General features: G+C 35.8%; 1 protein-coding gene across 2 annotated transcripts in view; it reads right to left on the bottom strand.

Moving 5' to 3' along the window:
* Taf3 (TATA-box binding protein associated factor 3) overlaps window positions 1-23,188 on the bottom strand; it is a 172,795-nt gene that overhangs the window by 24,208 nt on the left and 125,399 nt on the right. The window contains exon 4 of one of the 2 annotated variants that reach the window (XM_015495193.2): window positions 12,773-12,855. In XM_015495193.2, coding sequence (XP_015350679.2) covers window positions 12,773-12,855 — 83 coding nt within the window. Of the gene's footprint in view, window positions 1-12,772; window positions 12,856-23,188 lie in introns of those variants that run through there. The other variant, XM_048812652.1, reaches the window with a different exon arrangement.

Here is a 23,188-nt window from a genome sequence, read left to right as displayed (position 1 = left end):
AATTTAAAACAGCACAACTTTTGTGGAAAGAATCACAATAGCAGATGGTTCACACAGCACCATGAAAAAATATATATATATATATTCCTTCTCCTTTTAGTCCATTTGGTTGGGATAGGCTTTACTCTGCCAGACACATGAACCAGGCCAATTAGAGCATCAGACTCCATGACTACAGTGATTGTTCGGGGCTGGACACATGATATTAGCTGGGTCACTGAGAGGCTGCTCTGGGACTTCTGGGCCTATTTCCACTGGGTTGAAATACTGGTGGAATATGTGCTTGAAATTGCAACAGGTACCAAGTGGGGCAAAGCGAAGCTCGATGCTCAATATCACATATTCTACAAAGTGTCTAGAAAAACTGTATACTAACTAATGTAAGCAACAAATAGAATTCTGATCTTTAAAAAATTTTTTTCTAGATAAATTTTTTACTGTGCTATTCATCTAAAAATACTTTTTGTGTTGAGGATATGGCTTAGTGGTAAAGTGCTTGCCTAGCATGCATGAGGCTCTGAGTTTGATTCCCAGCACTGCAAATTGCAAAAACAACAACACAACCTCCAAACAAAACCAATAAATAAACTTTAAAGTGTAGAGCATAAAACAGCATACCATTCCTGAAATTCACAGGAGCGTGCATGAGACTCTGGGTTCAATCTCTCAATCTCTCTCTCTCTCTCTCTCACACACACACACACGAACTTATATAGATAAGAAGTTTTTTTTTAAAAGAGTACTATCTAAAGTACCAGATAAAAATGCTTACTTGGTAACATTGATTTAATAGTGGCAACAAAAATATATTGGCCTTAGAAACATGAATTCACTATATTTATCATGTCCGTTTCCCAGATTAATTTGATACATGAATTCTAAAGTACAGACATTATTGCAAAGAAACAAATTATCTGTAGCATTATATTTTACATAAGTAAGGCACTCAGTGAAGAAAAATCCAGCTAAGATGGTGACAGAGCCAAGGACCTATGTATTTCAGAAGATATTTGGGAACAGTCTATTTGGGAATATGATTACTTAACCATATCAACTATTCTTAAACAAAAGCTTCAAGCAGAGAAGAAAGGATTTTCTATAAAATGCACTCACACATCTATGTGTGAATGGATCTCGCTTTTCATTTAAAATTATTATTAGTTTCCCAAAAGTTTAGAATGATCAGATTTAATCAATTCTTTCAACATATAGGGTAAGTAGAAATTGGGATGGAGAAGTGAGCTTGTTGCTATGACTAACCTGATCATGTGGTTCAGAAGCTTTTTGTGCTTTTTTGGAATTGGTGAGAGGAATTTTGAGATGCTTAGCAGAACAAGCTGGAAATACGTTAGATTGTAGAACTTAGTGGCTAATTCTGGTGAGAGCTCAAAGATTAGAATGCCAATAGGACTGTGGACAGTGAAGACCAGGCTCAAGAAGGTTCAGAGAAGGAGGACTCTATTGGAATTTGGAGTAGAGGTTATTCATGTTATGTTCTGGCTGAGAAGTTGTCTACATTTTGCCCATGTCCTGAGAGTTTCTCTGAAGCTGATTTTAAAAGCGATGAACTTCTTAACCCAATAGAAGAAATGTCTAGGCAGCATAACATTCAGGTGGTGGCATGGATATTGTTGATGGCTTTTAGCCAAATTTATTATGATAATTAGGAGCAGAAAGATTTGAAAAATTTGGACTGGAAAGGTAGGAGTAAAATTTGGGCTAAGGAAGTTGCCATTGTTAAAGACATTATGCCTCTAAAGAAATGCTAGATTTTGCCCAGAGACAATAAGAAAGATGGCTTGAGGGCATCTCAGGAGCTGGCAAGACCACATCCATTTCAGGCTCAAGGGAATAAAAGTGAAAATTCTGTTCAGAAGAGACCAGTGGGGGATCCTTCTTGCACAGGGGGCCTAGGAAGTTTTCTTAACATGCTCAGCCACCGAGGCACTCAGAGGCTACTGCAGCAAGGGTTCCTGGAGGCTTGGCTACTGCTCGAGATGGTGGCAGACCATCTGGTGCTGGTTCTGCAGGAATCCAGGACGCTGGAGTCTGAGGGTCATGGAAGCTTCCACCAAGATTTCAAAGAAAGGCCTTGGAAGCCAGGCAAAGTTCAGCAGGGTCAGACTCCCTGTGGGCTCTCCCTGAGAAGGCAAGCTGTAAAGATTTGAGGAAGCAGAAGCCGCAATGGAGAACCCCAAGATTAAGAAATGCCAGTAATGTGGGATATTGTCCTAGGAAAGCTACAGGAATTGAACAGAGATAAGCCAATAAAAAGGCCACTTGGGCTGCAACCAACAAGGCCACAGGGGCAGAGCTACACAAGCTCTTGAGAGGACATCATGCCATGTGCTCCACATTCTGAAAAAAGGCTACAGGACTTGTTTGCCCAGCTGGATTTTGGTCTTGCTTTGGTCCCATCCCTTTTTTTCTATATGCCTAATTTTGTGAATGGAAATGTTTGCTCTGTATCATTACATATTGGATATTTGTAAATTGCTTTTAATTTTAAAGGAGCTCACAATGAGAGATTGCCTTGAGCCTCAGAGAAGACTTTGGACTTGAACTGTCAGAAATCTTGCAACTGTTGAGACTGTAGGGGACTCTTAGGAATAGACTAAATATATTTTGCATTGTCAGATGAGTGTAAGCTTTTGGGGGCCAGGGTAGAATGTTATTGTTTGGATGTGAGGTGTTCCCCAAAAGCTCACATGTGAGACAATGCAAGAAGGTTCGAAAGAGAAATTATTAGCTTATAACCTTAAGGTCATTAGTGAATTAATCCCTGATGGGATTAACTGGGTGGTGACTGGAAGCAGGTGGCTAGAGGAAGTGGCTCATTGGGGGTGTGACTTTGGGGTATATATTTTATATCTGGAGAGTGGAGACACTCTGCTTCCTGATCAACAGATGAGCTGCTTTCCTCCACTCTACCCTTCGGCTATGATGTTCTGCCCACCATGAGTCCTGAGCAATGGAGTCTGCTGTCTATGGATTGAGACCTCTAAAACTGTGAGCCCTCAAATAAACTCCTCCTCCCCTACAATTTATTCTGGTTGGGTCCTTTAGTCACAGCAGTGAAAAAGTTGACTAAATCATAGGGTCATTTAATTCTCATTTTCTGTTGATGGGAATTTTTTTTTTTGTTAGAGCTTTATAGTTCTTTGTTGTAGGGTTCATCCCGACAAACTCATACATGCAAGGAAACTAATTTCAGTTTATGATCCTCCCCTTTCCCTTCTGTTCTCCCTCCCCACTCCCCTTCTCCTTCCTCTACTAGACTTCCTTTCATTCATCTATTAGTTTATATTTGATTGGTTCTTTGTGTTATCCTATCCTTCTCTCCTCCTTTCCTTTATTTAACTCTAGTTTCCACATATGAGAGAAAACATTTGATCTTTGATTTTCTTAGTCTGGCTTACTTCTCTTAGCACGATACTCTCCATTTGCATCAACTCACTGGCAAATGCCATAATTTCATTCTTTATTATGGCAGAGTAGAACACCATTGTACATATATACCACAATTTCTTAGTCTATTCATCTATCGATAGGCACCTGGGTTGATTTTATAATTTAGCTATTGTGAATTGTACTGCTATAATCATTGAAGTGGCTGTATCACTATAATATGCCAATTTTAGGCCTTTTTGGAAAAATACCAAGGAGTGGGATAGATGAGGGTTTGGTGGTTCTTATCCCTAGTTTTTTTTAGGAATCTCCATTGATTTCTAGAGTGGCTATACTAATCTGCAGTCTGTTGGGAATTTTAATGGGTATAGCCTTTGGGATGATAATTTGGTACAATAATCTCTTAAAATTTTTAAATTTCTTTGACCTACAACATTTGAAAAAGCAAAATCCATATGAGAACGTTCTTGATTTGTTATAGCAAAATCTGGAAGAACTCACATATCTCCAAATTGGGGACTAAAAGGATAAATAAATTATTATACAACAGTAAAAATGAAATACCATGTCATACAGACATGGGAAAATGTCCATGAGCTATTGTTAGTCAGAAAGGAGACAAGCTAAAGAACACTATATGAAAGGGAATCCCAATTTGCTGTCCCCAAAATTATCGAAATGCACACTGAACAGTTAGCAGTGATTATCTTGAGGAAAGGGTGTATTTTTTGGGGGGAACCTTTGCTTTTTAAGTAACACATTTCCAAGTAGTTAATTTTTTACCCCTGAAAAATGATTATGCCATTATTTTTGTAAACAGGTAAAAAAGCAAACTTAAAAACAAAGCCAAGTACTTCCACATTTAGTAACACTTATTTAAAATGTTTTTTAAAAGCCCCTTTGTTTTTTAAACCAGATTTTATCAAACGAACACAAAGGAATTTTTACAAAAGTAAACACTCACAGTCAGTATTAAAAGAAGAAAAATAAATAGCTAACATTTATTGAAGGTCTATTATATCCTAATCAGGTTTTTCAGGTTTTGTTTCCCATTTGTATAATCCTCATTTATTAAAATTCTAGCTACTGCTGGGTGTAGTAATGCATGCTTGTAGTCCCAGATATTTAGGAGGCTGAGGCAGGAGGGTCTGAGTTCTGGCCAGCTGAGGTAACAGAGACCCTGTCTCTTATTTTTTTGGGAAAAAAAATCCTAGCTATATATAGCCTCCCTGATCCTCCCCCCCCTGCCCCCCAGCTAAAACCACATTTGCTTGGGATGAGGTACAGAATCCCATGAATAAGGCTATGGACATTTAGTACTGCTGGACCATTTGGGTCTAGAAAAGGAGTGACTCCAATATGAAGACATTGAGTGGAAATTATAAGGTGCCGAGGTTTCAAATGAAGACCCAAGGACAGGGTCTTTTCTCACTCCTCTGTTTTGTTCAGTTTGAGAAATTTTGGAGCTAGGAAGATATTCATATCCTATTTTTCAGGATGTCCAGTCTGGTATTACAACATAAAACCTCTAGTCCTATTAGTTAGATAGCCTTTGCCTTCTTTCAAGATCCCCAAAAGCCTACCAAGGGCTTGAAAATGTAGCACTGGTCTTATCATCAACATGTAAGAAGCATTAGAAGAACCAGCTTGGAAGACTTAATAGGGTACACAGTTTTGGATATGATATATTTAAAGTGCCACTGTTCACCTGTGCAAAACTTTCTAGAAGGTAACTGGGCATATTAGTATGAATTATAGGGGGGAAATCTGAGCTGGAAATAAAGATTTGGGAATTAAAAAAAACTAAGTAGGCTAGAGGCAAGAAAGGAAAAACGGTAAAGAAAAACAGCCTATGAAAGAAAAATAAAAAGGGATGTGAGAGAAGGAGAGATTCAGACAAGTGTAGACTCAAAAACAACAAAATGTCTCAGAAAGGGCTCAGGGGAAGCAGGATCTAATACAGCATAAAGGATCAATACTATACTAAAGGCTGTGGCATGTTCTCTGCATTTCAGAATTGGGATGTATTTGATGATTTTAATAAGAAGTTAACAGAAAAGTTTCTTGGGCAAAGAACAGAATGCAATATGCTTCCAAAACTGGAAGAAGGTGCGTCTAAAGATTTAGTTTTAAGAAGCCAGAAATAAGAAGTTTTATAGCTTCTTTCTCATGTACAGGAAAGGCTTGGCGAAGGTGAGAAGGATTAGGGTGGAAGAATATAAGGCTGAAGGAAAGATCTGAGGGAAAGGAAGAGAGGAAAATACTGAGGAAAGCAGATAAGAGAGGGAGGGAAGCTCCACAGCATGTACAAACGGTGGAATGAAAGAGGCTAAAGGGAGATTGGATTTGGAATCAAGGAGGGACGTTGCAGAGCCTGTGGGATAAGCTTTGAGGGTACATTCAGCTCCAGAACCCCAAAGTACATATCCAATAGCCCAGGAGAATGTGGCTACGTGTTTCCAGGCGCTGAGACCTTCCTTGGCTGTGATAAGAAAAAGGTTGCCGAAACTGTAAATCGGAGATGTCCTGCAGTGACACAAGATCCACTCTCTAAGCTACAGAGGTGGGCACGGGAGAAGAAGAAACATTACCACTCGTCTAGTCTTTCCGTGAGTATCTGAATCCACCAGAGGCCCATAAAGTGACAGCAAAGAAGAGAACATGGAAAATTTAAATTTTCTTTGTGATTGTGTTTAAGTGTTTCCTCAGTAGGCACATGTTCTTTATAAACGCCAGAAGTGTGAGTAGTTTGATCTTTAGGGGAAATTATAATCAGATAGTATCCAAAGGTTACTATGATACAGTTAAATTATCTCTGCCTGTCACAGGTTAAAGAACATTTAAATTCTGGAAGTTCACATCAGCTTTTTCCAGATAACAAATCTTAAGTACCTTCCTATATTCACTCAATTAGTGATCTTGGGCCTTGATAACACTGCAGAGAGAAACTTTCCAACTATCATTCAAATCATATCTAAAAAGGTGGTCATAAATATTTTAAAACCTAAGTGAACTAATAAGACCTAGACCCATTAAGGATAAGATCTTTTACAACAAATTAAATAAAACAATTCATTGAAGTCTGGACTCAAGATAAGCTAGATTTACAAGCTGACCTTTTATTCATTTAAAGAACAAAATTAGCTCTAATTGCATTAGAATGGAATCCAGTAAATTTTCCCAAGTCTTCTAATGTGGCATCCATGTAAGAACTGCTGTAATTGTTTACAAGTAAGATGGAAATGCTTTGATATAATCTTTCCACTTGTTTTACTGTGTTGTAAAAGCATTTCCCAAAACCTAAAGCTAGTTTTTCTGACAGTATACTAGTTTTTCCTTTTAAACATACTGTATGTTTGGTGATAATGAACAAATTACAATGTGTGATGGAAAAAATTAAATTCAGGCTTCATAATTCTAGTTCAGTAAAAAATAAAGGGATTATTAAGGAAATCAGGAACTCCTTGTTTGGAAAAACCAGAATTCTGGCTGAAGACACAAATAAGAAAAATTTTAACTACCTGCTTCCTTTTGGAGGTGGATCAGAATTATGGCTGAGATAAATGGCTTTGGTACCACTGAATTTATAAGCACAATAAGGTAGTAAAGCTAACATACACAATCTCGACTTCTGTTCCAGTTGTTCGCAACCAGGAAACTTCATTAGTAATATTTGTGCCTTTCATTAGCATTAAAAATAGGTCATTTTAAATTTCAAATATATATGTAGTCATTTAAAATGTAAACACCAATTATAAAGTTTAAATACACTGACTCTTAAGATTCTTTCCTTGTTATTGTTCTTGATATTTCTCTTCCTATGAAACGTTTGTTTCAGTAACAAGTTAACCAGGGCAAAACAAAGAAAACTATCAATACTTTTCAAAAATAATAATAATAATAAAATTGAAAGTAGATAGTTTTATTGGATGGGAAACAAAATTAGAAAATCAAAAGGCCTTCCATTTCAGAGGATGGTCCTCTGAAATGTTCCTAAACTTGATTTCTTTAGTATCATTTTAAAACCAGTGGCAGGTACCATTCTGCCATGGCTATCTTGCCCTGTTCCTTGGCTTGCTTTTACACAAAATCTGGCTGCCTTTCCCTAGCTAAAATAAAATATATTAGCTATTTCTGCTGGCCTCTTCCACCTTGTTCTGGTGACAGATACTCTTTTCCTAATGGAACCTACTATTTCCCTTTTTGACAGGGTGTCTCCCTACCACAGGGGCTGGTGGATTGGAGTTTTTGATGGGAATTGGCAGTGGATGTCATAGAAAAGGGGGCTTCACTAGGGACTTTGAGCATGAAGAACCACATTAGTCTGGAGTGAGTTGGGCCATATATCTCACCACACAGAGGCAAGATGGAGAAAAGGAAAATGAGCAGAGTCATACTCTAATAATACCTTATGAACTCTCAATACTGCCCACCTAAAGTCAAATACACCTCTTTTTATTTTCCCTGCTCTAAGGTAGTTTGATTAGGATTTCTGCTACTTACAACTAGAATTCTGAGTAAATACAAAATACCCAAAAGCAAATAAGCATGTCTCAACTAGAGGTTTGACAGCCCTTTAAAGAGACATTTTTACTGAGCTGTGCTTTTAGGCTTTCCCTTAGATTATGGTGGGTTAGAGAAACAGTCAATAAAAAATGCCTTTGTGCCAGCAGTAAAAACTGCTATGGAGGACATTGTCCTTGTCATCTGGTTCCAGATTAAAAATTAATTTTTAAATCTAGTGCCTTGAAAACCTTTGGCCCGTTCTGAGAAACTGAGGCATCTTACCCCTACCCTTTTCTTCTTAAAAAAGTATTTTGTGAGGCTGGGCATCTAGCTCAGTGGTAGAGTACATGCTTAGCATGCTTATGGCCCTGAGTTCAATCCCCAGCATCCCCCATGCAAAAATATTATTTCCATTTTTGACCTTATTGCTAGGAAGCTATAATAATATTTGATGCATAATCATTTGTTTCTTTTTATTCTCTTTATCTCAGTTTGCTATTTCTATTTCCTACTTTACTGTTACCCTGAATTTTGACTGGAAAAAACACTTCAAGTATTGAAAGGAAAATGCAGAAAGTAGAATAAAAACCATTTACTATTATTTCTCTAAAGAATTTATCACTAAAATGCTACTGTACATTTTTCACTCTATTAAATATGTTTTGGCTAAACTGCATTTTAAAATATAAAAATGCTTATTTTCCTTAAAAATGCTCCAAATTATTATCTTTATGAATGCCCATGATTATTCTGTTTCCATTGTCAAAAAGCTTAGAACATATAAAGACAATAAATATCTGTACTTATTTTATGTCTTAAAAGATTAAACCCCTTATGTTCTTCAAAATTAATAAGGAAAGCTTTTGCTCCCATTTTCACAGTATATAGAAATAATTTAGAAACTACAACTATCAAAAAACCCTTCATTAGGCATAAGCTACATTTGATAAACTGTGGCCAAAAAAAAGAAAAAAAAAAAAGAATGACTTGAAAAGAAAAGAATTTCATGAATTTAGGAAATCAATCCAGTTGCCACTGGAAATTAAAACATTAGCAAAAAGAAAATAATTGCCACCAGTAAAATAGTGCCTGAAAAATATCTCAACATAATTTGAGTATTTTGAAAACTGGGTTAAATTGTTAAACAGAACATCTATCATGAACTCTCAAAGGTATTTAGAATTATCACCAAGAATACTGTTCCTTGAAAGTCATCATAAATGATTACCAGATCAAATACATTATTAACTATTAATAAGAAAAAATTGACCACGCATTTTAGAACATCTAGAGGGGCTTTATTAGTTACCACCTTCTCTGGTGAGCTCCCGGAATACAGACAGGAATGTCCTCAGAGCAGAGGAGTCATAATTTCCCTTTTACTGTATCCTGGGATACCAGCATGAGCAGCATGGCTGGGCAGAAGAACCTCTGGCCCAAGGGGAAGCGTGGGTGAATGAATAGAAAAGGGCAACAGCTTCCTCTAAGGGACATGTGAGAGGACAGCATTAGTGGACACTTGAGAAATGTGAAGAAGAATGCTTATTCCCTACTCCAATCATTATTTCTCAAAATTTTATGCAAATTTATATCATATTCTCTTAGTACTTTACAAATATGTAAAATTAACATTTTATATGAGGCTCCTTTAATAGAATTTTGAGTGCCATTTAAACTTAGAAAAGCTGTAGATCCTGTTCTGCCATGTTTTCCTTGATAATTCTCTCTCAACAGTCCCTGTCTGCAGCAAATTTTATCACATTACTCTGCTCTGTTTTCTTCATAGAAATGAATAAAAAAAAATTAAAAAAAGAATGCTGTTAAGTTGCCAACTTCTTCTACAGTAGCTCAAAAAGAGATAGATAAAAAAAAAAAATAAGATCAGAATGACAAATCACAACTGTGCCACCACTGATCCATCCTGGCACAGACATTGCACTCACCATACTCTGCCACTGAGTCCAGGTGGGACCCCAGGATCCTGATCAACAGAGTTCTAGGCAGCTGTGCCTGGGCAAGCCAAAGCCTACTTGCTGTTTTGGTATCAAAGTACAACTTGATTATGAGGCTGGACTCAGACAATTACCTTGAATGTTCCCTATTCCTACTTTATGTGTATAGAAACTACAGTTTTAAGGCTGGATTTTAGTTTCTTCTTCAATATAGACTACAGGGAACTTGGGATATCCATCACTGGAAGACATGTTAAAGGAATTTGAGGTCTTTGGAAAGTCATCTTGAATTTTAACACTGTCAGAAAGAGGTACTGACCTCAGCATACATCATTTTAGAACAGTTTTCAGGAATGTAAAAGCAAGGGAAAAATAAGTTACCTCTGTCTTGTTTCAAAGAACAATAATAGAGAATAGAGGAAACGATCTAACCTCAAAGTACTTTTCTGGATCAAGGGCAAAAGACATATAACTTCTTTAAGATTTAGAAACTAAACATTGGTTTAAAGATCTTCCAAAGAGAGGGTATAATTTGAACCTTGTAAAGCTTTTTCTTTTTCCCATAATTTCAAGAGTCTACTTTTTGCCTGTCCTTTAGCAATAAACACTTCTCCCTATTCCTGGACTATTCAATACCCCTTGCTTTTGAACTCCCATCTGTTCATTTATTTCACTTTTAAAGAATATGAGTTCACCCCCTAAGTGTATACAAACTAAGTCATTAACGGCACAACTTGTAGGAATTTTTCACCACTTTTCCATTATTACAGTCATGGAATAAACCATACATCCTTATGCTTCAACTATTAAGGATTATTGCGATTTGAAGGTCATGAAGTTGTCATATATCATAAAATATTAAAAAATTTTTTCAGCTATTTAGAAATGCAAAAGACATTTAAGTTTGTAGGTTATACAAAACCAGGCAGTGGGCTGTAGTTTACAGACTCCTGATTTAGACCACCCCCCTTCCCCGCAAAAAACCCCACTTGTCTAAGTTCTATTTCACATAAAATTCTATTTTTCTATTTGACTGAAACTTCTCTCTCTTATTTTTAATTTAAAATGTAATGTATTTTACTTAATCTTTTTGCTCAGTGTAAGGATTTTTTTGCATCTGCCTTGGTCAAATGATTAATCTGTTATAAACACCAGGGTTATTTACCTAAATATCTGAAAGTTTATATCTTATATAACATTGAACTTTTTCCAGGGCATTTGTCTAGAATCTCTGCTTATTATAATTTCTGTCAAACTGCACATTTTGTTACAGAGTGATAACATCTGTTTCTCACATCTTCCAATATCTTAGGTGTATGAGTTATTTACTGAAAGGAGGAAATAGAATAAAATAGTTAAGAGAATGACTGAAAGATGCACAAGGGCAAGGAGATACATATAACTATCAATGCCTTTTCACAAACCTTATTTCTCCAAAGGGAGTGAGCTGGCAAAACTTTCATGTGGGAGTTGAGACTAAGTACTGGTGAGCAACTGAGAAACAGAATTAAATATGAATTGGCAGGAAAGAAGTTGTTTTTTTTTTTTTGAGTGATGAATAAGAATAAGAATAGAAAAATTAGACAATATACAGAATTTCCAAGGAGATGGTGTGGAGAGTTATTGTGGTGGGTCTCCTCTGTCCTTTGCTGGTTGAGAGATGAGGACATCATTCAAATCTCTGCAGGTGGACTGAGGGCACTAGATACATCAGTACCTGGTTTAAAAAGGGCTGAATACATGATATTTGTGCTAACATTTTCTAAGCTTGTTGACACTACTACCACCCTCTGTCCAGGTCTTTACTGGTACAATCAGGAAAAATAATGTGAAAATTTCCTGGAGAATTTAGGTAAGAAAATATGAATCATTTGGATCTTGTGCTTAAAATCTTCAGAGGAGGGTACACTCTGCTGGAAGATCATGTCTGCCTCAAAATCATACAAGGCTTCTTCACTACACTATATTTGTAGTTGACAGAAGCAGCAGAATAAACATATACAACCTTTAAGATTAAATGAACCACTGAGAACACAAAGCAAATTTTCTGTTTCTTCTCTATCTACTACTAAATTCATAGGTCCTACTCTTACTTTCATGGCTCAAATTAAAAGATGACTAAAAGAAAACTGTTCAACTAATTTACTTTAAAAATGGATTAATATAATGGTTCAGGGAAGATTAAGACAGACAGCAGCACAGGGTTTACATTTCTAGGTTTTTTTTTTTTTTGGTGGTGCTGAGGATTGAACCCAGGGCCTTATGCATATGAGGCAAGCCCTCTATCAACTGAGCTACATCCCCAGCCCCTACATTTCTAGTTTTAACGATTTTTTTCCCCTTTTTAACCCAGAACCTTGTGCATGCTAGGCAAGCACTCCACCACTGAACTATACCCCCAGTTCTGTAAGTTTTTAAAACATACAAATGAAAAATGCTGGACAACTAAGAAATTGGTTATTACTACTGTATACTGTTTCACCTAGCCTCTAACAGTATCTTTGTTTCACAAGCACAGAATAAAACCACGTGCCATACATGAGACAGTTTAACATTATATCTTCCTGAGTGAAATATAGCAGTAAGCCCGCCCAATACCATTTATTATTTTCCAGATAACTAAGACCTTAAACACTATGCAGAAACAATGTCATGTGCTAATTTTTTTAATAAAAAAAGAGAAAACGAACAAGAAAAAAAAAAGGATCCTGCATATTAAACAAAGCAAAAAGCATTTACCTAGAGGAAGAAACCAATAAAAACTTGAAAATGGAGAGTTCTCAAAACAAGGTTTGACTCTACATGTTCATACCTGCAAAAGGTTCGCAGAGTCCTAAATCTATCAGGTCAGGGTAGAGGAGGTCAAGTTTCACTTGCTTCACTCTAATTCAAAGGTTTATACTTACATCTTGTCTTGGCCAGCGCCAACTCGAAGAGTCAATCTGGGGATAACTGGACTTGGGGCTGGAACGACTGGTTCCACTTTTATCTGTGGAAGTTAGTACATTACAGTTCAATGTTACTTTTTTCTATAAAAGTACCTTCTACCTCTTCTACTTTCCTACCTCTTCTACTTTCCCACCTCTACAAACTTAATAAACATGTTTAAGTCACAAATGTGGCTAAGATGCTAGACTAAAAGATAATCTGGTTTTGACAACTGAAGGCTACCTGACATACGAAATTTTATGAACTTTAATCACATTACGTAAATATGGCTCTTATTTCTGGATTTTTTTAATGTTTGGGTTAATTTCTTGGGTTTTATTATATTGTTAGAATTTTTAAACAAAATTATTATCTAGTGCATTTGGTAGAGCATTTATGATTGTCAGATTTAACATACAAGGAAAAACTTGCAATGGAATTTTCTTTATAAGATAAAATGCCTCTATTTGTAGAATTTGATAAACATTAAACTCATTGTTTTATTATATGAAAAAGCTGAATTGTCAAGTGTTCATTACAGCATTAAACTATTCCATTTTTGGTTAATAGTAAAAAGATCTGAAATGCTGTAAAAGAAAAAAAAGCTGATCTATTTTCTTTTTAGAAAAGGATTTACTGTGAAGGCAATGACTGCTAAAAAAGCTAAGAACTATATTTAAAAATATACACAAATTGAGTATCACATTAAAGGGTCTTTTCACAATTTTTGGTTTGAAGATCGTGATTTAGTAAGTATTTTTAATAAACAAACTAAAACAAAACTCTATAGTTTCAAATAGTTATTTATATCAGAATTTTTCAGTGGAAGTTCGCACTTTTGGTGGTATAATTCTTTGTTATAAGAGACTCTCCCAAGCCATGCCAGATGTTTAATAGCTGTGGCCCTGAAATATCATATGCCAATAGTTCACAGCAGGTCCCTGACACCTAGCTGCAAACCACTGATTTTATTTTTCAGCTCAGGAATTGACAGAAGAGTGGGGTGGTTCTAAGGAGAAATGAATACTGTTCAACATATATCATTATCATACAGTGACTTGCACATGAACCAAATCTAGTGTTTTTTTCCTATGTATTTATTTGTTTCTTCCTAGTTTACTATCATCATTTTTTAAAAAAATCTATCATCACATCAAAATCTGCTCTGACCATTCTCTTTGACAATGCCTGGCAGGTCAACAAACATATGTTAAATTAACAACTTATCTTGAACATATCCCCAAGTCTCTTGCCTCTTGGGTATTCTGCTGTTCAACTAGGACCAACCTAAAATCATCCTCCAGGCACTAAGTGATATCAAAGAAAATCTTAAAAGAACTTTACCTTCATCTATGCCTTCAATACTATCTGTTTATTTGGATTTCCAGCCACTTACATAAGGGCAGACACCATATCTATTTTGTTTGTTGCTATTTCCTGGTGTCTATCACAGTGACACATGCTTAAGACACATTTCAAGCATGAATATAAAGCAATGATTTCAAATCTTTATCTCTTTCAAGACCCTTCCTAAACCCCCCTCCCCCACCATTAGCAAACTCCATAGGGAAAAGTATTGAGACCAATGACAGGAAAACTCCTTCAACTCCCCATAAATGTACAAATGTCTCTGCACACCAACCATAACTACCTACTTTAGCTTTGAGTCTTCTTCCTCAGCCTCTCCATTCCACTAATTATTTTTAATCTAGCTTTTATTTATTCTAAATTGTTTTTTATGTTACTGTATTTTTTTAGAACTTTATATTATTTATTTTTATGTGGTGCTGAGGCTCAAACCCAGTACCTCACACAAACTATGCAAGTGTTCTACCACTGAGCTACAACCATAGCCCCTATCTATCTTTTAAATATACTCAATTCCACCTTTAATTTTTTTTTTTTTTACCTTCTCCTCAACATCTGGCTAACAACTTCTCACATTTTTCAGTCTTCAATTTGTTGTCTCTTTTATTTGCTTTGCTGTCTGTTCATCTCTTATTCTTTCCTTGACCCACTCTGGTTTCTGCCCCAACCTCGCCACTAAAACCACTTTTTTTTTTTTTTTTAAAGGGTTTGCTTTTTAGTTATAGATGGATACAATACCTTTACTCTATTTTTTGTGGTGCTGAGGATTGAACCCAGTGCACGCTAGGTAAGCACTCTACCACTGAGCCACAAACCCAGCCCTAAAACCACTCTTTGCAGACATTAACTACTGGCAAATGTCCCAATATTTTTCTCCATTACAGGCCTTAGTAAGCTTCTATCCTCTTTGCACAGCCTCTGCTTTTGCCCAACATTGCTTGTTCCTCTCCTCTTGTCATTCCACAGTTTCTTCTTTAGTGATCTCATCCATATCCTTAGTTTCCACTGTCATGTCTTCAAACTTTCCCATTCTATACTAACACTGATTGCTTGAACCTAAGACCAAGACAGAAGCTTGCCTATTGAAAAATTCCAACTAAATATCATGCATTTCATCTCATAACATCCAAATCTTCATTTACCAATGTCACCCCCAAAACCCACTAGCTCTCACTTTTGGCTGCTGTCCTTCATCTGTCCAGCTCTGCAGACAGAACAAAACAGTGGTTTTCCTGAAGGTCCCAGAGGGTCAAGGGTCACTATGATGGGGTAGAGCAAGACTCATATATAACTACCTAGGGTTTGTGTTCTCTTTCTTCAAAAACAATTTTTTTTAAATGAACAGCTCATATCTAAACAAATCTGAAAACCATAGATTCAGTCTTTGTTTTGTGAACTGTTAAGACTTCCATACTTTTTGCACCCTCCCACTTTATGTAAATAAATAAATATAACCAAAATATATAAACATTTACAAGTCACTTACAACTTGTCAAGGCATTGTGCCTGGTTATTTTCCAGATGTTCTCCTTAAGGATTTTTAACAAATACATGGAGTAGATTTTATGGGTTCTGTTTTTTAAAAATTAACTTATTTTTAATAAGTTTTCAAAAAATATTTTTAGTTGTCAGTAGACACAATACCTTTATTTTATTTATTTATTTTTATGTGGTGCTGAGGGTCGAACCTGGCACCTCACACGGGCAAGGCAAGTGCTCTAACACTGAGCTACAACTCCAGCCCTGGGTTCTGTTTTATGGATAAACAGATCCTATATGGGACAACCATTTTTTCTCTTTTTTCCATTTTGTTGCCATGAATGTGTTGTGTAATTTTTACATCAGGTTAAACACATCTGTTTCCTCAAATAATTACCATTTCCTTATAGTAAAATCTCTCAAAATCCTTTCTTCTAGCTTTCTGAAATGCGCAGTACCTTATTGCTATCTGTGAAATAGCACAGCAGAACTTCTTGCTTAGTGAGTAATATTTCTTATTCCTCATTCCTTCAACCTACAACACTATTATTTAAACACTTAAATAACTTTTTCTAACGTTTTATTAAAAAAAGAAAGTGGTTTTCCCTACCTTAAAAAAAATTCTGGCTTATTATTATGCTTTGCATTGTGTGTTCAGTCCAGTTCTTTACTCTTTATTAAACAATAATCGTATAATAATATCCTTGTACACTATTACACGAAATCCCTATATACATTATGAACTTGATCTCAAATTCAGCAAGCGCTCTAGGAGCTATTATTATGCCTATGTAATGAAGGGCTCAGAAAGAGTAACTGGTTTGCCAGTAAATATAAAAGTCAGTAAATATAAATGGCCTAAATCCTCCTGACACCAAATTCATCTCCTGTTCTACCATACATCTCCTAGGCTCTCTGACACATTTTGAGCTCTTTTTCTGATAATGCTGACGTCCTGCATGGAACGGTTCACTTTCTTAGCCAAGGTTTCCTATGATAAATGACATACTTGTGAGATGGCTAGGGTTAGTTATAAAATGTATTTTTCTCTATGAAAGGCTAACTAATTTATATGGAAATTGAGATTAACTTTGGCTTCACCTCCATTTGACTAAAGTAGCTTGGGTTTTTGACACTGTCTTAAATGGCTTACAGGGCAAACAAATCAAGATATCATCTATTTATGACCTCTTATAAAAAATAAAAAATAACATGGAAGGATAAGCAAACAAAAATGATGACCCATTTTATAAGTCAGATTAAAAATGGTACGAATGGGTCCTAAAGGCAACAGGTATTCAGTCAACTAGTTGAATTAATGAATGATTTTGCTTCGTCAGCTCACAGTTTTATCTGTAATTATAGTGCCCATGTTATCCAGAGACATCTCTGATAGTGAAAGGAAGGTTTAATTATATCATAAAAAAAATGCAAACTGGGATTGTCCCAGACAAATAGGACAACTACAAACTACTTACACACATTTATTCTCAAAGAAGTTAAATCAGATTTATCTTGAAAAAATTCAAGATATAGAAAAATATCAATACACTTTTTAAAAATACTTATTTTTTTAGTTGTAGTTATACACAATACCTTTACTTTATTTATTTATTTTTATGCAGTGCTGAGGATTGAATCCAGGGCCTCACACGCGCTAGGCAAGTGCTCTACCACTGAGCCACAACCTCAGCCCAAGATCAATAAACTTTTAAAGGAGAAAAAGACTAATGAGGATGCTAATATAGACAATATAATTTCTAAACAAAATTTTCTTCCCATATTTTTGCCTTTATCAACTTTATCTGCATGCTTATTGAAAGAAAAGAGATCCTCCTTATAATTATAAAATAATTTCTCATGCTTACTTCCTAAAAAACAACAAACTCAATGAAAACAACTTTGATTACTTAAACAATATGATCAACGCCATCTTTTAATGGCATGGAGCCAAAATCTGGGAACAACATGAGCTTTTAAGGGTTAAAATAAAAGAACAGCACTTTGGAGTAATGCTGAGAATTGGGGCAAGCAGAAGAGCATTTACAGTGGATTACTAAGCTTCCCAATTCACCAAAGAGGTAAAGTCCAGCAATATAAGACTCCTTTGTAGCTAACTAAAAATACATTGTCAGTGGATTTGTCCAGTTTTATGTATAAGCAATACTTCTTTCACCTGAACTAATACTAGTAGTCATATAAGCCCCTTATTGCCATGTGCTGCATTTTTTTTTGCTAATCTTCAAGGATTTAGCTTCTTTGCCACATACCTCAGGGCACCAACTGATAAAGCTCTAACTCTCCATTTTTCCAGGACACCAGCAGTGCGGCCTTGCAAAAAATGAAAATCGCTCAAGAGATTTAAAGGGGAAATTTATTTTTAAAATCCTGACTTGAAGCAAAGAGGTGGATTTTTAAAAAGCTTATCTATAAAGAATCAGTTTAAATTTAAATTCTATCTTGGAACTCTTTCATGCATTCCAGCTTTAAAGTTTATCTTTTGACAGGGACTTTCTACAAAGGTAATGGGCAGCTTTGTCAATATAATCTGTCCAAGTTTATTTTTTTAATGTTAAACTCCTTTCATTAAAAAAAAAAAAAAAAAAACACCATATATGTGTACTAGCTGTGGTAGCAGTAAGTTCAGCAAGCACGAGTTCAGATTCCCATCTATGCTGATAAGTTAGGAAAAATCCATAAATACTCCTCACAAAAAGCCAAGTTTAATCACCTAACATTTGGACACTACTGACTGGTAACCCTTTTGTTGTCTTTCTTAGCAATTAGAGTCTTTGCATAATTTACTTCTGAAACAGAGTTTAATTAAACACTGTAAGCTATCTAAAATATTAAGAAGACAGAAGAAGATGCATGATTGTGGTTGAGTATAATGAGTGGCCCCAATGCTGACACTCAAACAACCCGTGCCTGCTTCAGCAAGGGCTCAGAGGGCGACTTTTGGTAACTTCTATAGTTAAACATACTTATTTAAACAATAAGTTACTGGTTTTGTCTTGGAATAGGCAGTTGTAAGAAATACAAAGGGAGAATTTCCCCCATTTACTGTACTATTTTATTTACTGAAAACCCCTTTATTTCACAAGTTATAACAGCTTATGAAAAAATACCGGAAATGAAACTATTTTACTTTAAATACAAGATGAAAATCTTTTGTTAAAGGGAAAAAAACATTAAGACTATTTATCATTCTCTAAAGAATAAACTATTTAAATTTAATAAAAACTTATTTAGGGGTAAACTCTAAAGGATTTGTGGATAGATTAAAGAAACATTAAAACTTTAAATTGTTCTGATTACTAAAGTCATTCAGGCTTGCAACACATCCCTGTCCTGTCTTTAAAATGTGGCAGTTGAACAGGAACTTGCTAAGATTTCCTCAAGGACTAGAATTTTATTGAGTTATGATGTCACTCTGCTCCAGAGTGTTGACCCTTCTTACCCATCCCTGTCCCACTAGCTTCCCCTTACTCAGACACACCAGAGAAGACAGAGGGAGGGGCCTGAGAAAACAGTCACGGGTGCTAAGGCACCCAGGCTTCGGGCAGACAGACCTGGCCAACCACAGCTCTTCCACCCAGTGCTGCAGCAATCATCCAATTTTTCTGCGCAGTTTTTCCAATTGTAAGACAGGAAGAGCAACCCCAAACTCCCAGAGGTGTTTGGAGGATTAAATAATGGAGTTCTGCCCAGGTCCGGCACTCGAATGCACTCAATAAGTGACAGTTTTTAAAATTATCTGCTATCCAGGTTAGTTCATTCAATAACTAATGTTAACGCAAATGAAACAATTCATCAGTCAGTAGGATAAAGTTTAGGGAATCCTTTATAAAGTCTATGGACTTTCCATTACATACAACTTTCACTTACTTATCCATGGATTTGTTATCAACATTATTGGTTATTTCTAAGAAAATTCTGAATTGTTAGTTATCTATTCATCTTAAATGACACAAATAGTCTTCACTTAGTGTTTTCTATGAGAAGGAGAAGGCGTTTTATGCCAACATATTCTTAGAGAAGGCATGAAACTATTGTATTTAAACAGAGGTAAACTACATAATGATGCTGTCTCTTCTTGGTACTGAATGAGGGGCAGAAGCAGAGTGAAGGAAGCAGAGGTCCAAGAGGTTAAGAGAGGCTCATGAGAATCAAGGAAACACCTTGCAGGGCTGGAATCTCAACCAAGGTTAGTGTGACTGCCAAAGCCCAGGTTCGGTGCTAGTTGTGGGCCAGCACTGGGCAACACTCTAATGGGCCAGCAGGATCATATTTAAATAAGAATATATTCAAGTGTAAAAACACATTCCTTAGTTTGACAGATGGATTTTGGCTTATCTTGTATTTAAGATTATAGGTGGAGCTCTGGGGGTGGAGCTCAGTGATAAAGCCCCTGGCTAGCACGTGACAGGCAATGGGTTCGATCCCCAGCAGTGTGCTCGTACATGCACACACACACGTAGATACAACTTTCCAATTCTACTAACATAAATAGCAAGGTGTTTTCTTACAATGATCCTTCCTCCGAAAAACACTTAAAATACCAAGAGTAAATTTTAATTAAAGTAATCTTATAATCCTATACATTCAGATAAACTCAAAGATTCATGATTTTAAACAATCAAGCATTGCATACAGGTATAGAAACCAAAATTTCAATAAACATTTTAAACGGCTCTGAAATATACTGTTAGGTTGACCTTTTTTTTTTGCTAATCCTATTATGCTATATGGCTGGTCAACATAATTGCTCTTAATGGGTTTTTCATACAAAGTTAGTAAGGTTCCATTTTAAATAAGTGACGCACCAGACTCCCAACCTTGACTAATACCTATTATTGTTCATAAAGGGGAACTAAAAGTTTGCATATATTATTTCACTCAACCCATTTTTAACTTAATGTAGGAAAACACAGTGGTTAGGAACATCAATTCACCTCACTGTCACTTACTAAGTGTGTTATCTTGGACAAGCTTATTCATCTTTCTAAAACTCAGTTTTTCATCTTAAAGTGATAATCACTATAGTGCCTACCTCAGATGGTTTGGTAAGGACTTAAGATTATACAAAGTTCTCACTATGGTGTTCGGAATATGTAATTAAACATTAACTATTACTATTTTGCTATTTTTAGTGTTATCATTATCCCTACACTAAATATGAAATATGTAAGGATTAAAGAAGCTAAAACACTTGTTCGGGATCTTATCCTGGGTATGCTGGATTCCAAAGCCCAAAGCTACTTCCACTCACTAAGCAATTCTTGTTTAATTAACGATGTCTTAGTTGGCCATTAGTATTGGTAAATATGATAAAATCTGTGTAAGTAGGCAACAAAAATGGGAGATTTAAAAATTTATCCTTGTTGCCTTAATTCTGTGGACATGTAAGAAAATTCATAGATCATATGTAACTCCCTTTCAGGTCTACTTTCAATTACTCATATTACTTAAGTGGGGTTGAAGAAAGAAAAGTTTTAAAGTTTATATTAATATCTCAATTTCTACTTATTGTCAAGGCATTTCCATGAGTTGCAGTGGCCTTTATCCTTTCCTATCTATATAAAGAACTAAAATTTAAATGAATGCTACAAAATAGAAATGATTTGTTTAAAGCATAACAATAGTTGACCACTTGTACTATCAGGTTGGCTAGTATGGTCCAATGAGGTAGCAAACCTAGAGGCTTCTACAGTCTTTTTTGTTTTAAACTTTTTTTTTTTTTGCGGTGCTGGGGGCTGGACCAAGGATCTTGTGCATTCGAGGAAAGCACTCCACTGACTGAGCTACATCCCTAACCCCTCCCTTTTTTCTCTACAGTCTTATAACACCACCACTGTCTCCTCTGTTTATTGAAATGGCATTTACTTAGGTGCAGCTATAGTACTCTGCATATCCTGCATCTCATTTAAACCTAATATAAGCAACATGCCTAATTTCACAAGAGTTGGGATTTGAATTCAGGTCTGACTCTAAAAGCAATATTTGTTATTTTAAAATTTCTTATAAAATAGCTGACTTTGACAAATGTTTATCTTTTGTCATATCTCTGATCCATAATCCATCAAAACTGGCACAAGAACGTGTGTCTTTCTGTCAGATAAAATCTGTGCCAAGTAACTGAGCCTGCCAGAGGTGGTCTGGGGGCTGTTCTTTCTTAAAGTCAGGTAGATGTTGTGGAAAGGTATGGAATGCTGTTACAAACCTAATCTGATGAGCTTCTCTCAAATTCATAATGATTGTTGACACAATGACACTGAATTTCCAAAGTCAAGATGGTGATGAAAGCAAAGAGTACCATGAATGATTGAGGGCTCAGCTGCCAAGTTACTAGTACATGATGGAAAAATGACTAATTGCTGTCAGACAATATCTCTAACAATAAACATTTCAAAATATGAAATATATCTGTGATATAAGTGACTTGGCTCGTTTGCTACTCCTGTGATCTCAAGCTTGGACAATATTACTCTCTGAGGGTCAGTTTCTCATTGATGGGTGATAATAATAACTGCTGGATCTATGTCACAAGTGTGTTAGAGGGAGAAAATAAAGTGTGTGGAAGTGCTTTCAAACCTGACAAGTTGTACATAAGAATAAATAATATAATGATAAATAATTTTTAAAATGTAAATAAGAATTGAATTTTTATATATACTTAAATTGCCAATATTCAGTTATTTAAAAAATTTTTTTTAGTTATAGATGGATACAATGTCTCTATTTATTTATTTTTATGTGGTGCTGAGGATTGAACCCAGTGCCTCACACGTGCTAGGCAAGTTCTCTACCACTGAGCCACAACCCCAGCCCCAATATTTAGTTATTGATATCAGCATTTCCATTCTATGTCTTTCTATTGTAGAATAGCCAAGGGGGACAAAGAAAGAATAAAGTTAGGTAGAAAAATGTGAGAGCTGCCATCACCATTTTCACTCAAATTAAGGTTTCTAGATAAGTCTGAAGTTAAAAATACTGCAAAGTTATTGGTAATAGATCTGCTATAGGTCAAATTTATATTTATTATGTTGAAAAAAATTACCCAGTATTATTTTAAAGTCAAGTTCCAAACAGAGAAGATCACTTCTATAGGTTAGGGAAAGGATCTCTGAGGGGTTCTACGGATGGCACTCTGAATAGAAAATTGCTATTTTAGAAACTTTAAACAAAATTTTGAAATCAACCAGTTAACAAGTATAATAATCCCAAGAGCCATGGAGAAAGAACAAAGTCATATGGGCAGAGGCCATGTCCTATGCCAACAGGATGGAGGTCCTAGCTCCTACAAAATAGCAGGATCTTTCAGTTTCTCTGGATGAACTCTGTTTACTGACAAGGTAAACGTCTCTGCTATGTGGAACTACTTTCTGCTCACAAGTCAGACTGCCAGACCAGCTTAGAGGCTCAGGCTAAGAGACTCAGAACGAGTTCTAATCTTGTTAATGTAGAAAATGGAAGGAATAAAAGATGCTACTCAAAATACTATAGACAGTCAGAACCCTGAATAAATGCCAGAATGGCTCTCTAGA

This window comes from Marmota marmota, unplaced genomic scaffold (assembly GCF_001458135.2).
Source record: "Marmota marmota marmota unplaced genomic scaffold, marMar, whole genome shotgun sequence".
Classification (NCBI taxonomy): Eukaryota; Metazoa; Chordata; class Mammalia; order Rodentia; family Sciuridae; genus Marmota; species Marmota marmota.
The sequence above is the reverse complement of the archived record's forward strand: the minus strand, read 5'-3'. Positions and strand labels throughout refer to the sequence as shown.